We start from the raw sequence: 15,811 nt of genomic DNA on the forward strand, positions 1-15,811 counted from the left end.
AACGAAAGGGGGGCACCCAGAATTGAACTGGGGACCTCTTGATCTGCAGTCAAATGCTCTGCCACTGAGCGACACGCCCTCTTCTAGAGCCCCCTTTCATATATTTAATGTATCAATAAAAGAGAAGCTGGCCCCGAAGTTTCAACTCAACTAAAAGACGGCCCCCAGATTTGAACTGGGGACCGCTTGACCTGCAGTCAAATGCTCTGCCACTGAGCGACACGCCCTCTTCTAGAGCCCCCTTTCATATATTTAATGTATCAATAAAAGAGAAGCTGGCCCCGAAGTTTCAACTCAACTAAAAGACGGCCCCCAGATTTGAACTGGGGACCGCTTGACCTGCAGTCAAATGCTCTGCCACTGAGCGACACGCCCTCTTCTAGAGCCCCCTTTCATATATTTAATGTATCAATAAAAGAGAAGCTGGCCCCGAAGTTTCAACTCAACTAAAAGACGGCCCCCAGATTTGAACTGGGGACCGCTTGACCTGCAGTCAAATGCTCTGCCACTGAGCTACACCCCCTTTTCTAGAGTCCCTTTCATATATTTAATGTATCAATAAAAGTGAAGCTGGCCCCGAAGTTTCAACTCAACTAAAAGAGGGCGCCCAGATTTGAACTGGGGACCGCTTGATCTGCAGTCAAATGCTCTGCCACTGAGCTACACCCCCTTTTCTAGAGTCCCTTTCATATATTTAATGTATCAATAAAAATGAACCTGGCCCTGAAGTTTCAACGAGACTGCAGCTAAAAGGGGGCACCCAGATTTGAACTGGGGACCTCTTAATCTGCAGTCAAATGCTCTGCCACTGAGTTACACGCCCTCTTCTAGAGTACCATTTCATATATTTAATGTATCAATAAAAGAAAAGCCAGTCCAGAGGGTTTCATCTCAACGATATTCTGGGCGCCTGTTGATCTGCAGTCAAATGCTCTGCTACTGAGCTACACCCCCTCTTTCAGAGGTTTTTTTTTTTTTGTGTGTGTTGCATGTATGAATATCTTTTGATTTGTGCGAGACTGTCGAAGCTCCCACAAAACTCACAGATGAGACAAAAAAAAAAAACTGAAAGGGGTACCCAGATTCAAACATATCAGCGGTCATATGCGCTGCCACTGTGCTCCACTCACCTTTGTAAAACAATGCATTTCATATTGACAGCTAGCCAAACCCAATCTGAACCGAACGACCCATCTGAAAGTGGCTGTCCCAGTGATGCCATGATGTCACCTCATTGAAACGAGTGAGAGCATGTTTCTGCGTGTGTGCGTGTGTGTGCAAACACTGCTTCCCTCCATTAGCTCGTAGCAGACAGCGTCGCATTGTTTCCGAGCCAAAAGCACCACATCAGTCCTCCCAAACGACGCCCCGCACATCCTCCGCTCCCAAAGCGGCCACAATGAGGCAGAAATCCTCCCTTTGGATGAGGACAGAGAGGGATTTTTCTGGCCCTCCCAGTTCCCAGCATGCTAATACTTGGTATGAGACCTTTACTAATTGGCCTCTTTGGAAAAAAGAGCACCAGAAAGGCTTGAAAATGAGAGATTTGTCTTTTCGCCATGTTACATGACATAAATCTGCTCCTGTCGAGCTGTAGCCTTCTCGTTGGATGTCAAGGTTGTGCAGTGAAACCGTAAAAAGTTGAACCTTGCCATAGTGATCTAATTTCAATGAATTTGATGAATTCCTTTCTTAGAGTCTGAAATAAAAGCATCTTTTTGTATGCTTATTCATGGTGGCAAGCGCTTTATTCCCAAGCTGTTGAATTATACTTCAGCGTGTGGATCCGTGCGTGTGGCCAGCGTGTGGATCCGTGCATGTGGCGCATGCAGTGGACAGAACGCCAACCACTATGGCATCACAATTTGGCAAAATTTAGAATGACTGATTTAAAGATGCATTTTGAACAATAGGCAGCCGAGAGAAGAAATTAAATTAAGAACTCAAGGTACCACTGAGTAGAAATGTGGTAACATTTATTTGATGTCAGCAAAATAAAACTTGCTTTAAGTCAGAAACAACTAACTGCAAGGACTGATAATAGGGTGGTGTTTTCATTCACACGTGTGTTGCGTAAGAGTAATTAGTGTGTCCTGTGTTTGCGTAAGATGTGTGTGTGTGTGTGTGTGTGTGTGTGTGTGTGTGTGTGTGTGTGTGTAAATAGGAAGTGGGTTTCATGTAAACAAGCACACCATCCAAAAGTGATGCATGTCCGTGTGGACAAAGACAAATTCATATCATATCAGGTGGGTGACTTTTGTCAGCGGGAAGCACAATTAACTCCCTCGCTGACTCCCAATTATTTCCCCGTGAGGAGATTAAAATCTCCCAAGTGAAACGACACACACAATTGGCCACCTTGAATCAAAATTTCCAACCCTCCCACGAGACGCTGTTTTCACACTCGGCACTTATCCAAACAGCTGTCGCCTGGATCATACGTTTTAGTTGAGATGATTCAGCCTCTGTGTAATTTAGGGCAATATTTAATTTATCACGTCAATCTATTGTTGAATGGATGGTGATAGAATTGAAGGAAGTAGGAAAGAGGAAGAGGAGTAAACTTTCTGGATGGAAGTGGAAGGGGAGTGAACAGAGCCTTGTGTTTTTGTTAGTTTGCCTGTCTAAATGCTAGCAGGCTTCTTTCTGGTTATTTTATAAATAAATAAAATCATATTAAAATACCTTTTATGGCTCACATTAATCTTTGTCACTTATCATTCCCAATTGTTATTTCAACAGCAAATTTGTTGCAGGATCTGAGCACTTTTGGCCTGTGACTGTATGTACTGTACTGATGAGTGGTTCTCTGTGTGTGGCGGTCACACTTGGAGCGTTTTGACAGCAGGGAGGCGCGTCGGTCCAGAGAAGCAACGAGTGAGGTGCATCGTACAATGTGAGGACGCAGGAAGTGACAGCGTGCTGCCATTCAAGGTCTGAATTGGTTGTGACCCACTTCCTCTCCACTGCACCACTGCATGTGTGCGTGTGTTTCTGTTGGGAGGGTTCCTCACTTGTGACAGGATAAATGGGATTTAATTGGACAAATGTTTAGTCCAAAATTGCCTGGAATCTCTCTCTCTCTCTCTCTCTCTCTCTCTCTCTCTCTCTCTCTCTCTCTCTCACATGCACACACATAAACATTCACCCACACACAACTTCACTTTGCTGTGAAGTAATCTTTCCCCATACCACTCCTTCTGTGTTTGCCCCCTCCCCCCCCACACACACACACACACTAGTTGTGCCCAGATGTTATGGGTTGCTTTTAAAACATATTAAAGATAATAATAATTATTATTATTATTATAATAATGCATTCCATGAATTTATTTCCACAATGATTCAGTGCTCCACTCCAAGAAAAATGTAAGATGCAATACCCACATTCATCCTCTGTAAAAAAAAACACCCAATATTTCTGCAGCCTACTGAGCAGCTGTGACCGTCTTCGTTGTGTTAATGCACATATGTGTATTATACTGCCTCCATGCAGCCAATGTAAGCACGCAAGGAGTCACACAATAAATTAAATTATGATGTGCATTTGAATTACAATACAATACAATACATGCTGATTTATATAGCGCTTTCACAACAGCGCAGCTGTAACAAAGCACTTAACAAAACAGTTAACATAAAGTAAAATAATACACACAACACATAACATAAAACACCGACAGTCGTGCAGTCCTAACCACTTTTCCGGGACACGCTTTGTTGTTTGAAGCAGTTTGAGATTACAGTTGAATGTATTATTTTCTGATTGTTTTTTCTTGAGTACTACACGATATCGTAATTTGTTTCCCTCATAAAAAATAGGTTAGTTTTTTGGGTGGGGTGGGGTTGAGGAGTTGAAACCAATGAACGGTGACATGAACGGTGTTTCCGTTCATGTCAGTGGGGAAAGATGATATGAACGTCTTAAGTCACGAACGGCAATTTCGTCGTGACACTCATTAACCAGTTTCACAACTAAATTAAGCACTGACATAACACGCGCATAACGCGTTCGTCATCAACCTCTCTCGCTTTCTTCGTTTCTCCTGACTAGCTCATTTGTGTTTGATAATCTTGACAGTTTTGATTGTGGACAGGTACTCACAAGAGTAGAGCCAGCTATTTTGCATATAAGCCATTAAAAATGTCAATTTTCCACAATGTGTCTACCCTGCAAAGTTAACCTGCTTGATTTCATGTCGCCAGCTTTAAAGGAGCGCGCTCCCGTTTATTTTTTTGACCACGAGGACGCGCACAGCCACATTCAGCGACCGAGACGTCTGGAGTTCAGTTGCCTGTAGAGAGCAGGCAGGGCCAACTAACGCGTAAGTTTCGATTACTGATTTTAGTGGATTATAACGAGAAACAGGGGCGGCTGAAGGATTTCACGACATCTCTTTTTAAGAGCAAGAATAAAGGAGAACTAAGCAACTCCATTCTTCTGGGAATTAATTGTTCTCCTGAGGCATGGTTGTGGGCTCCGGCCGTGAGCAGGGAGCAACACCCGGGCTCCGTCAGTGTACCCTCGCCCCTTCGCGGAGCCTCCCCAGCGGATCCGAGAGGAGATGAGACCCGCGCTCTACCAGCTCCTCGCCGGCTGCCTCTGCCTCTTACGAGCCGCTGCTGAGGTAACTATACCCGAAAGTGGCAGGTTAATATTCTCTAATTCATTTGAATTATTTAACCGTACTTGAAACATTTCAAATGACAAAAATGAACATTTACATGTTTTTTTGAAACACAAAATTGAATCCGGGTTAACTTGATTGACGAAAATGTTTGTGAGAAACGCATAACTACGTAGCTCCTCGACTACCTCTCAATAAAACACCGACCTTCTCTCTCACTCTCCTTCCAGCAGGAGTCTCATATTCCCCGGGAGCTTGTGGAGCGGCTCTCCCGCAACGACATCCGGAGCATCAACGACCTCCAGCGGCTGCTCGAGATAGACACCGTAGGTAAAAATGCCTCCTGTTTTCGTCTCCGCTGTTCTTTATTAATAATGATAAGATTTGTATTTAAAAAGAAAATATATAAAATGTAAAGAAAGCCTATCGCAACTGATAAAATAATGAAATACTATATTGTAAACTGTACATACCGTCGTATAAATGACCTTCAATAAAAATGTACAAATCAGAGTATAAATGACACCATTCATAAAGTATTGAGAAATTAATGCTAAAAATTAATAAACTCACAGTAGGGATGGTAATATAAATAACATGTAATTTACATCCGTTCCATAAATACCAAACTAAAAATATGTTAGAATATTTTTTGGCAAATTGTATTATTAATAAAAATATACAAATCTGATCATAATTGTCTTAATAAAATAAAACATAACAATAAAAATATAAAATAATAAGTGGCATTAAAGACAAACAACAAAACTAAGACAAAAATTGTGCATGAACAACTGTAAAATAGACACAGATAAAAATTTCAGTATACACCCAAAATCAATATTCTAGTACAAAGTATAGCAAAGTACAAGTTATAAAAATAGTATACTTTTTTTTTTTTACAAATTATAGCATGAATTTAAAAAATAGAATTGGAGAAATTGTACAAAGTAGTATAATTTAAATTAAACAAAAATCATGCAGAAAAAAAAAACTTCAAAATCCAAAAATTATAGCATGACAACCATTAAATTCCCACTACATGTGTGCGGCATGGGGCTCTCAAGCTGAACGCCTTAAGGCCGCCCCTCCTTCCCAATCAGTCAGGCAGTGGCATGAAAGAACAAATTGGATGTATTTGTGCAGTTGTCTCAGGGAAAGGATGCTGTCCTCTCATCTCATTACTACAACGTTGCCAAGACACCGACTTGCCCCGACTTGCTCTTTACACTCTGGGTGAACCCTGAAAACGTGTGAGCCACTTGCCAAAACCTAGATGAACGATTTGGAAAGGAAAGCGGCACTTCAGCAATTCCACGCGGAACTTGGAAGGCTTGAGAGGATTTCGCTTGTGGGACTTGAGGCTAAGACGTTTGCTGTAGATGTCATGGTGATCTCACCCTGCCGCTAAGGCTAAGGCTAAGGCTAAGGCTAACACTCACGTCCACATGTACCCAAGTGGTTCTGAAACAAATACTTGAGTTTGTAGTTACATAGCCTGGCACTATATGGACAAAAGTCTTTGGACATACCTCAGAATACATTTATGATTCAGCGCTTGAATGAGACCACACAGCGTGACAATTAAGCATTTGTGGGATACATGTGGTTCTTTTTATTAAAAAAACATTCAAAGGCTATTGTTTTTCAATTGCACGGTAGTGTGAATCAACCTTGGTATAGAGCAGTGGTTTTAGAACTTTTTTTTTTTTTTTTTTAACACCAAGTGCAGTGGGACCCCAGCCATTCGTGGGGAACAGGGAATGGTGATAAACCAGATGTAATTGATGGAAAAAAAAAAAAAAGTAAAAACGCCAAATTTTTGGAAGAAACTGGGATAAGCCTCCCATAAGCCCTTTCTACAAAAAATGGGGAAAAGCATGTAATTGTTCTGTTTGACATGATACGCCATTGTCATATATAGATGAACAAAGAATTATTATTTTTCGTAAATAATTTTTGGACCAATCAGGGGAAACACTACATCCGGGGATCTTTCTTGGTACACTAACGTGGTTTGGATTCACGTCTATAGATAGTTTTCCTGTAATGTCACACACCGCCATGTTAGAAGGCGACACATTGTTTTGTTCCGTTGCTTAGACAAGTGTGTGTGTGTGTGTGTGTGTGTGTGTGTGTGTGTGTGTGTGTGTGTGTGTGTGTGTGTGTGTGTGTGTGTGTGTGTGTGTGTGTGAGGAGATAACTTCCACACAAAAGAAGCTTTTCCAGAGCATAAATGGCAACTCTGCTGATTCATTTTTCACGTGTGGTGCCACCATTAATCCTGGCATCATTGACATGCAAATGGTAGTGTGATGCCTCTGCACCCCGCCCCCCCCGCCCCCCGCCTGAGGGGGGGGGGGTCAAGTGCCTCACTTCATTATGCTGTTGTCACGCTGCCCATTATTTGGTCTGCGCTGCAAGGCCACTATGTTGCCATGTATAATTCATGCCGGAATTCCTGCACGTCAGGGTTGAGGTTGAGATCAGCCAAGAATTTTTATTTATTTATTTTTTTTGTGAGGCGCTCCTCCATGCAAGAGACTCTTCGTTAGGTACACCTGTGCAATCCACAGAATGAGGAACCTACTTTTTGTGCCGATGCGGTGCTATTGAATTATATTCCTCCATTTTAATTCAACTCAACGTTATTCATAGAGCACTTTAAAATGCCCCGAGACCAGTCCACAGTTGAGGGGGATCGACCCATTAATCCAGTTACAACATAGACAGCAAGCAAAATCAGTCAGCTACGGAGATATGAGACAACCATAGGTGGTCAGAAATCATGTCTGAATACATTTTTTTAAATTTATTTACAAACTGTCTTTTGAATAGACCATTTGAGCCATTTTCACACCACAGCAAGCACACAACATGGCTGAGTAGTCATTGTTTATCATACCATCCACAGTCATGGGTTCATTTCATTAAATGTATCACATCCACAACCTTGCTCAAGTCATTCATAATACAAGCAGGAACAAACAAAAGTAAAAAGCAGCATTTAGAATTGTGAAGAATTAAAAGATTTTTTTTTTTTTTGCGTGTGTGTGTGTGTCATTGTGCTTTTTAGATATGATTTGAATGAATGGGCCATGAACCGCAGTATGCAAAACGGTGTCGGCTCTGATTGACCGTTAGCTAGCAAATGCATGAGACAGAAGTCCATCATAAGCAAATAACAGCGGCAAATAACACGCAAAGTCAACTTGGATCAATCACAACATGTAATGTGTTTTCATGCCAGCAAGCAAACAGTGGACACGTGGGCGCCCCCGTAAATGAGTTATCGTAATCTCATCAAGACGGATTGATGCTTGCCTATGTGTAATGACATCTGTGTAATGAGTTTGTGCGGAAATATCTCAGTGCTTCCCGAGCTCCATTTTCAGGACACTGTGAAACTGTGAGAATCATCAGATCGGCACATGCATGTGTGAAATGTTCTCATAATAATGTGCATTTTCACGCTACAACGCAAGATGCCTATTGAGAATTCGGCTTGTGTATGTCAGATGACACAAGGTTAGGGGGAAGCTTAAAAAGTACAACGTGCGACATCCTGAGGTGTTGTTTTGTCTTAGGTCCAGAAAACGAGGCGATCGAGGAGACCAAACACGACTATGACAAGGTCTTCTCTCACGCCTTCCCGGAACTCAAGCAAGAGCAAACCCATGAGCGTTACAGGCGGAGCACTCGTGAGTGCGCACTTAAAACACACGCACGAACTTGATGTGCAAACACGCGACACGTGACGCAATGTGCGTTCGAGACAATCCTGAGACATTCATATGTAGACGTGCGCACGATACAGGTGGAACCATGTCAATCAATCACTCAATCAATCAAACTTAATTTGTACAGCACTTTTCAAACAGAATAACCCACTCAAAGAAACAAATATGAGTACAGCGTTGGCGAGACGCGCATACTGTGTGATACAAGTACAATCAAAGTCAATAAAAGTGTCTCTTGGTCGCCCCCTGCAGTGGTGGAGGAGGCCTTGCCTGCGGGCTGCAAGGTGCGCACCTCCATCTACGAGATCCCTCGCAGTCAGGTGGACCCCACCGCCGCCAACTTCATCATCTGGCCGCCATGCGTGGAAGTGAAGCGCTGCACGGGCTGCTGCAACACCAGCAACATGCGGTGCCAGGCGGCCCGCAAGCATCACCGCACCGTCAGGGTAAACGGATGAACTACACTAGTGCTCTGCCCTGTATCTAGAACTAGATCTGCCTCTGCGTTGAGCAACCAGTTCTTCACCAAAATTTACAAACTATTTTTATCGTGATTCCTTTGCATCTCTGCATATCATCCTCCATTTTCTTCAATCCAGGTGGCCAAGGTGGAGTATGTGCGGCGGCGACCCAAACTGAGGGAGGTGCAGGTGCAACTGGAGGACCACCTGGAGTGCACGTGCGCCCACAGGCGACAACTGGGTCCAAACTCGAGCACAGACAACGGTGAGTGAGTACAGCCAGAAGGTATTTATGGTTCTTTTCCTTTCTCTGTGTGCGTTTCCTCAATGCAACTACATTTCGCACTTAGACGAACACGCACAATGACATGCACGGACACCTACCAGAAGACCCACTTCCCGCTGCCGGGAACAAATTGGTTTTAGTACCACACAGGAAAGTGGCCTGGAGCTGACCTTTCACCCTGCTGACTCACAACAATCAATGGATTTACATTTTTATTATGAATATGATTATTATGTGTGGGTAAAGTATGGCCCGTGGGCCCCAAACGGCCCGCACTTTTTTAACCCGGCCCATCAAGCACTTAGACCATCAAGAGTGCTTTAATATTCATTGCATTAATTGACACTTTTTTTTCCCATCCCTTAACATTGATTAATTAAAATGTTTCCTTATTTATTTTATATATTTCCTTCAAACTGTTGAACTCCACTCCCAGTTGTAGTCTAACTCTGTCTAACTGAGAAAATGGACGGACAGATGGAACCTTCGAGAGACACCACAGATTTGTCACGGAAAACAGACGGACTCGGACTATGTGGTTTTGGCTCATCGTTTACACTGTAAAATCTTAAACGAACATGTCCTCGGTTTGATCGTCTTTTCTCCCATCAGGCATCAGGTGAACACACTGATTGTACGATGGAGTTAGCGCAGCAATTGGGACAAGAACAAGAACAAGACAAGGATATACTGCACTCTTTTTGAGCCTTCTAGCGTCATGCTTGCGGAACTTTACATAGAGGAAGTCATGCTGCCACCTTTTTCGGACCTTTGATGGATATTTGACCCACAAAGACGGGCAACCTACTAGCACACTGTCGTTTCCTCGATGGAGAAATGGGATCAGAAATGAGGTGGGACTTCTTGCATATGGTAACCCGCTCATCCTTTCGGATTATAAACTGGGATGAATCCTCTCCAGAGGATATGATTAAGTTTCATTGTTTTTTTTTTTTTTAATATATATTTTGACATTTATCTCGCACATCGTGTGCGTTCTTCATTTGTATAACCTATGTTTAACGTCACAAAGAAGACAGGGGAAACATCCTCCAGATATGTAACCATTACTAATAAACTATTTATATGGGAGCATTTGTCCCGAAAGGGAATACAATCGTCCACTGTGTGCATGTGTGTGCGCGCATATGTGTGCGTGTGTCTGTGTGTGTGTGTGTTTGAGGGAGATTATGCGCAGGATCATAATGTTGAGAAGCTAAAATCTCCACCCAGTTGTAAGTGAGAACAGCACGCAACTACAAGTCCGCAGAAGAAGAATGCGGAAGAGGAAGGTCACTGTTTGCGGAGGTAACTCCATTTGTTTTATCATCTCCACTTTACTTTAATGGAAGTCAAACCACGCAGCCTTCGTCAAAAACAGCCTTCGAAAACACGACCAAAGAAGAACATGATAGCTGTGTTTCCAAAGCCGCTAAAAAAAAAAAAAAAAAAAAAAAGGGGGGGGGGGGGGGGGGAGACAAAAGTGGGACTGTTCGGCAAGTCACATCACACAAAGAGAGGAAAAAAAAACCCTGTGCCCGCTCTCTATGGAGGAAGCTTGGTTATGTTTCCGGGGCTGCTTTGCTGCATCTGGCACGGTGTATCTCTGTGCAGGCAAATCTTTTTGCTTTTCTGCATCTGACACACAATGAAATCTCAAAAACTATCACAGCACCCTGTGGGAAAAAAATGTTCTGCCCGGTGTCATAAAGCTCCATCTAAGGTTATGTTCTGGGGCTGCTTTGCTACATCTGGCATTGATGGGGTTTTGTATTCATGACATTTTCAGACTGTCAGTGTGAGTTAAACATGAGATGTTTGTATGAGGCATTTTTACAATTTCCCAGAATTTTCGATGCATGCTTTTTTTCGGGAATACTCTTTTTAATTGAAAAGTCATCATTAGTGTGTCACTTTGCTTGTTTTGTTACCCAACAAATCGTGTTTTTGAACTTGAAAATGCCTGAAAAGTGGAACTTTTTCCGAAATCTTTTCCGCATCAACTGTGGCTAGATCGACAAATCGTTCTTTACGCCGCATCCCGGCATCTCACAAAGGCGTAGATATCATGTGCATGTTGGGAAGAGAGAAGCCAGATGGGGGATAAGCGAGCGTAAGTGAAAGGTGAGAGGGAGGAAATGAAAACAGACGGGCTGGAGAACAATGCGTGTGTGTTGAAGTGTGTCTCAAAACCGGAGAAACTGCCATCTCGGTAAAGCTCAGCTAAGCAGATTAGCAACATGCTGGCTAAAATGCTCGATGCGACCTGATGCAGGGAGTTGACCACAAATCAGGCAACCAACCTCATGTTTGCATTGTCAGTTAGAGGCTGGAAATAAACCTGATTGATTATCACCGCCAGCCCTGAAATTGACCCCTTGTCTGCTTTTGTCCAAGCATACAAAATGGTTGTCACATAAGTGAAAAAAAAAAGAAAAATAAGAGTGACATCGGTTATATTTGTTTTCGACTAAAAACTGCCTTTTCGACAATAGCTAAGGTTTACGTTCTTCCGTTTGGGATTGGTTGCACCTCGATCTCAGCAAGACATGCCGAGCAATGGAGAACAAAAAAAAAATATGTCGTTGCTGCAAAATGGAGGCCGCAGAGTATCACACTGTGGCGTCCGGCTGCAACTAACAATTATTTTAATAAAATTGGTCAGCAGCTAATTTTAATCAGAGATGGCTTTGTGTCTCCCAAAATGTCTTTCTGACATAGTTTTTTTCCCCCCAGCTTGTTTTAGAGATATTTTCATTTTTTGTAACCACGGCCTATAAAATCTTGCGCAATACGGATTTTTACCATGCGTTGTCATTTCTGACGTTTCGGGGGGAAAAAAATCCACCTGTTGCTGAACCAAATCTGAATGAATCCCGGTTAGTGTTATTTTTTATTATTATCACTATTATTATTATTATTATTACTATTATTATTATTATTATTATTATTATGAAAACCTGATGTGCTAGAGAAATAAATCAGGGCGGATTCGGAATCCATGCAAAAAAAAACATTTAGATAATGGTTTCCTTACATCTCTAATTTAAAAACCAAAAAAAAATTGTTCACCAGTGTAATTGATTAATGTGTTGACTATTTTGTCTACTAATCAACGAATCCAATAAAAAAAAAACATGATTTAATTTCCATCTCTTTATTTGATAAAAGGATATTATTTGAAAGTGATAGAAAATGCACAAACATTAATTCTGATCCAGTTACTGGTTTGGTACGTAAGACGGCTGAAAGTAGTAAAAAAATGTTTTCCCAAATTAAAAAAATAAAAAAATACAGAAACCTTTAGTGGGAAGAAGTCCGAGCATTTGGACAATTTTAAACTAAAACACTTATGTAAACGATTTATCAACTGTCAAAAATAATTATCGGTTAATTTGTTCATTGATTGTCGATTAATTGAGAAATCGTAGCACCTCTAGTGTGGAGCTATGGCACGGCAAAAGAGGAAATAAACTATCATTAGCACGTATGTTTCTTGCTGTGCTGCTTGACCACTGAGAAGGCCAGGGACTCAATATTATTAGGGGGTGTCACGGTACACCAAAAATCCAGATGAGTTATGTCCCTTGGTTTCATAGTCACGGATTGGCTCACATATATGACCATCGAGGCAGAAAGCCACCCCTGCTGTCAAACCCCACAAAGTGACCCCCCCCCTACACGTCTCCATCCCCTGCGGTTCTTCCTCTTTTGTTTCAGCCCAAAAAGCTTGCCTCCTGTTTGCTGAGGCACAAAAGAGGAAAAAGCCAGCTTGTGGAAAACGGAGACAGGGAGTCCACTTCAGCTCGAATGGGGGAGTTAAATACTTTTTAATGGACTCTGGAGTGGGAGGCTTGTTAAAGATGTGACGTGGTGATTGAGTGTCACTCATGGAACATAAAACCCTGCCGCTCCCCCGCCCCTCTACCTCGTACAACAATCAAGGCAACCTATTTCAAAGGCTTGCCGTGAGATTAAGCCGTGCAGCTGTGAGCAAAGTCCGACGATGGTTTTGATGTCGTTCTGGCATGTTCCGCCCTCTTTAATCCCTCATAGTCCTGCTCGTATTTAGCTCAAAGCCATTAAGAGCCATTGTGATGCCAAAGAGCAGCAAGGAGAGGCCATGATCCACTTTTTTTTTGTAAATCCACCTTTAAAATTAATTGTAACTATTATTTTTCTTACCTGCGGATAAGGTTGATCATTTTGACAAACCACAGCGAAGTGTAATGTTGCCTGTCAAATTTGATGAATGAATGAGTTAAAAACATCAAAATAAAAATGACCAAATACCGCTTTTCCTCTATACTTCGCACTTCGGTTATTGTGGCTTCAATCTATCGCAGAGTTTTCATTTTTGACCTTAACCTCTACCATTGCGAGTTTACCTTTTCACGGGTTTTTCGCAGATTTCAAAAAAATTAAAGAGCCGTGTCTGTAAAGTAAACCAGCTTCTACGTCAACATGATGTGTTGACGTAGAAGTATCATCCCATTGAAGGGTTTTACTTTTTAGTTCAAAATAGCTTACTTCAACTTCCCGAATCCCTCGACATACGCCGGCCAACGGTAGAATTTCTTGCTTTGGTCAAGTAAATCCATCTGTATTGTGTCGTACCAGCTACCTAGCGCTCGGCAAATCGTTCAACTCTAAGTGGCCAAACGCCCTTCGTATGCTGCGGTGACGGCGTGAGAGGCAGACAGTAAAGTAACAAAGACAAAGGATAGCATTCTAATTGAATGGTCGCGCTGCTTTTTTCATGCCGCGACGAGAGGTGCTAGCCACCAGCTAGCTCGCAGGCTGAAAAGACCTGTGACAGACTCGTCTAATGCATCACCGCCTTGCTTAGTGCTGTGTCAGTATGTGAGTCCACATAACAGAAGAGAGACTTCAAGGGAAGTTAACCATTTATTCAGTCTGCGGCTCACACTCTGTGACAGATATTTGAGCACATGCTCCCTGCAAGTTAATTACCCACAACGGTTTATGTTTCAATATTGAGGTCAACGGAATAACACAAACTGAACTGTTCTGTAAATTGTGGCATGCAGAGAAGATGCGTTTTTAGGTTGCTGTCGACATAGCTAGCTAGCTAACCGCAAAATGTAATCGACCAGGTAATTAAAACTAAGTGATTCACTATTGTGCAGGATCGTCACTGATGCAAAGAAAAGCACAGAGTTGTTACATAGTGGGTGAGGAGTGACTCTTGCTTGACACCCAAGTGCGCCACTGGGTGCTGTTTTAGTCACGCCCCCAAACACTCTGGAAAACTGAAATGGTGAAAAACAATTTAATGCTTTCTCTCCACAAGTGAGTACTGCATAGTTTTGTCCTTGTTTTCAACTTCTTCAAACACACAGAATGTATTTTGACACGACTTTGTAATATTTCACTTTACAGGATCTTTAAAGGGTCTAAAGGTCATGACAGTTGACCTCAATTCCCCGATGTAATATTGATGCCAAAATGGTTTCTGTGGTTTTTTTTTTGTGAAAACTTTTAAAAATTCATACTTGGCTCGTGAAACGCATGCGCAGGGGTAACAAGAGGATTATCTGCAGTTTGCACGCGGCAAAGAGGTCACTTTATGAACCCGAGTGAGGCTCAAGAGATTATCATCCGGGGAATTAGCGGGACAGTGGAAGATGGAAAGTTGACAGGAAGTTAAAAAAATAAAATAAAGAGGTGCTGCCCATGGCGTTGAGAACTCTTTTCAAATGTATCACTAGGGCTATTTAAAGATGCGCAATGTTTAGATTTATTCAATCAATTCCTATAAGACAAACATATTCATTGATATCGTTAAGAGTCATGAGATAAAATTTATAATATGTATATTTTAGAGTTCAATCATACATTTATGATTTTTTAAAAATATATTAAAAAGTACAATCCAAACCAAAAAAAGACAAAAACATTCAAGGCCAAATTATATTCAATGTTGATTTTATTTTGCTTTTTTTTTTTTTTTTTGCATCCACGCATCCCTTGAAAAAATATATAATTATGAAATGATTTGGGTCTCTCGAAAAGCGCGAGATAAATCCAAGTCATCTTCAATATGATTTAATTGATAAATCAGCCTGCCCTCAATTTTTGTTGGCCTATACATGTTTTGAAGTATTTGACATGGGATATATACATATGGCGATAAAAAAAGACGAGAACATTTTAATAGGCAGAAAGAAGACCCGGGAGGGCCTCGCGGGGTCGCCGGACGATAGTAAATCTTCTGACTTTTTATTGAAGCCACATTTATAGAGCGGACACATGGTGCATTGAATGAAAGGTTTCCACAAGGAAGAAGCCCTGCTGCTACTCCCGATGATGATGATGATTTACACTCAGTTAAAAAGGCTAAGATAATCATTAAACCCCTCACATCAATAATGGTTACAAAGCAAGGCGAGGAAGCAGTGGGAGTCTGTGACGTTAATGAACCCTGCAAAGGATGGGAGGAAGCTTCGCATCCTGCTTGCAATGAGCTTTGATTCCATTTGCTAATTAACTAATGATAAAGCCTCTTCCTACGTTTATTTAGTAGGGTTTCATGTCAAAACAATCCCACCCACCCTTTAATAGTTTTAGTAGTTTTTCTTGAGGTCATGTTAGTAATACAATGAATTATATGTATATATTATATAGCGCCTTAAGCGCTATGCTAGCAGAGATGGGAGGTAATTTAATGTTGGG

At 41.8% G+C, this 15,811-nt stretch overlaps 1 protein-coding gene and 2 non-coding genes across 4 annotated transcripts; 1 reads left to right on the forward strand and 2 right to left on the reverse strand.

Moving 5' to 3' along the window:
* Window positions 1–7: 7 nt before the first annotated feature.
* Window positions 8–79, reverse strand: trnac-gca (transfer RNA cysteine (anticodon GCA)). Its single transcript has one exon. It is a non-coding gene; the product is annotated as a tRNA-Cys (tRNA).
* Window positions 80–598: 519 nt separating this feature from the next.
* On the reverse strand, window positions 599–670 carry trnac-gca (transfer RNA cysteine (anticodon GCA)). Its single transcript has one exon. It is a non-coding gene; the product is annotated as a tRNA-Cys (tRNA).
* Window positions 671–4,272: 3,602 nt separating this feature from the next.
* On the forward strand, window positions 4,273–10,207 carry pdgfaa (platelet-derived growth factor alpha polypeptide a). 2 transcript variants are annotated; one of them, XM_019861674.1, is made up of 6 exons: window positions 4,273–4,628; window positions 4,862–4,958; window positions 8,216–8,329; window positions 8,621–8,814; window positions 8,968–9,094; window positions 9,728–10,207. In XM_019861674.1, exons 1-6 carry the CDS (start codon window positions 4,566–4,568, stop codon window positions 9,736–9,738), a joined length of 606 nt encoding a protein of 201 aa, XP_019717233.1. In that variant the 5' UTR covers window positions 4,273–4,565; the 3' UTR covers window positions 9,739–10,207. The 2 variants fall into 2 exon arrangements, with proteins under 2 accessions (XP_019717233.1, XP_019717232.1); XM_019861673.1 differs by having other exon boundaries at window positions 4,274–4,628; window positions 4,859–4,958.
* Window positions 10,208–15,811: the final 5,604 nt, after the last annotated feature.

The sequence above is a fragment of the Hippocampus comes genome, unplaced genomic scaffold, assembly GCF_001891065.2.
Source record: "Hippocampus comes isolate QL1 unplaced genomic scaffold, H_comes_QL1_v1.1 scaffold7, whole genome shotgun sequence".
Classification (NCBI taxonomy): Eukaryota; Metazoa; Chordata; class Actinopteri; order Syngnathiformes; family Syngnathidae; genus Hippocampus; species Hippocampus comes.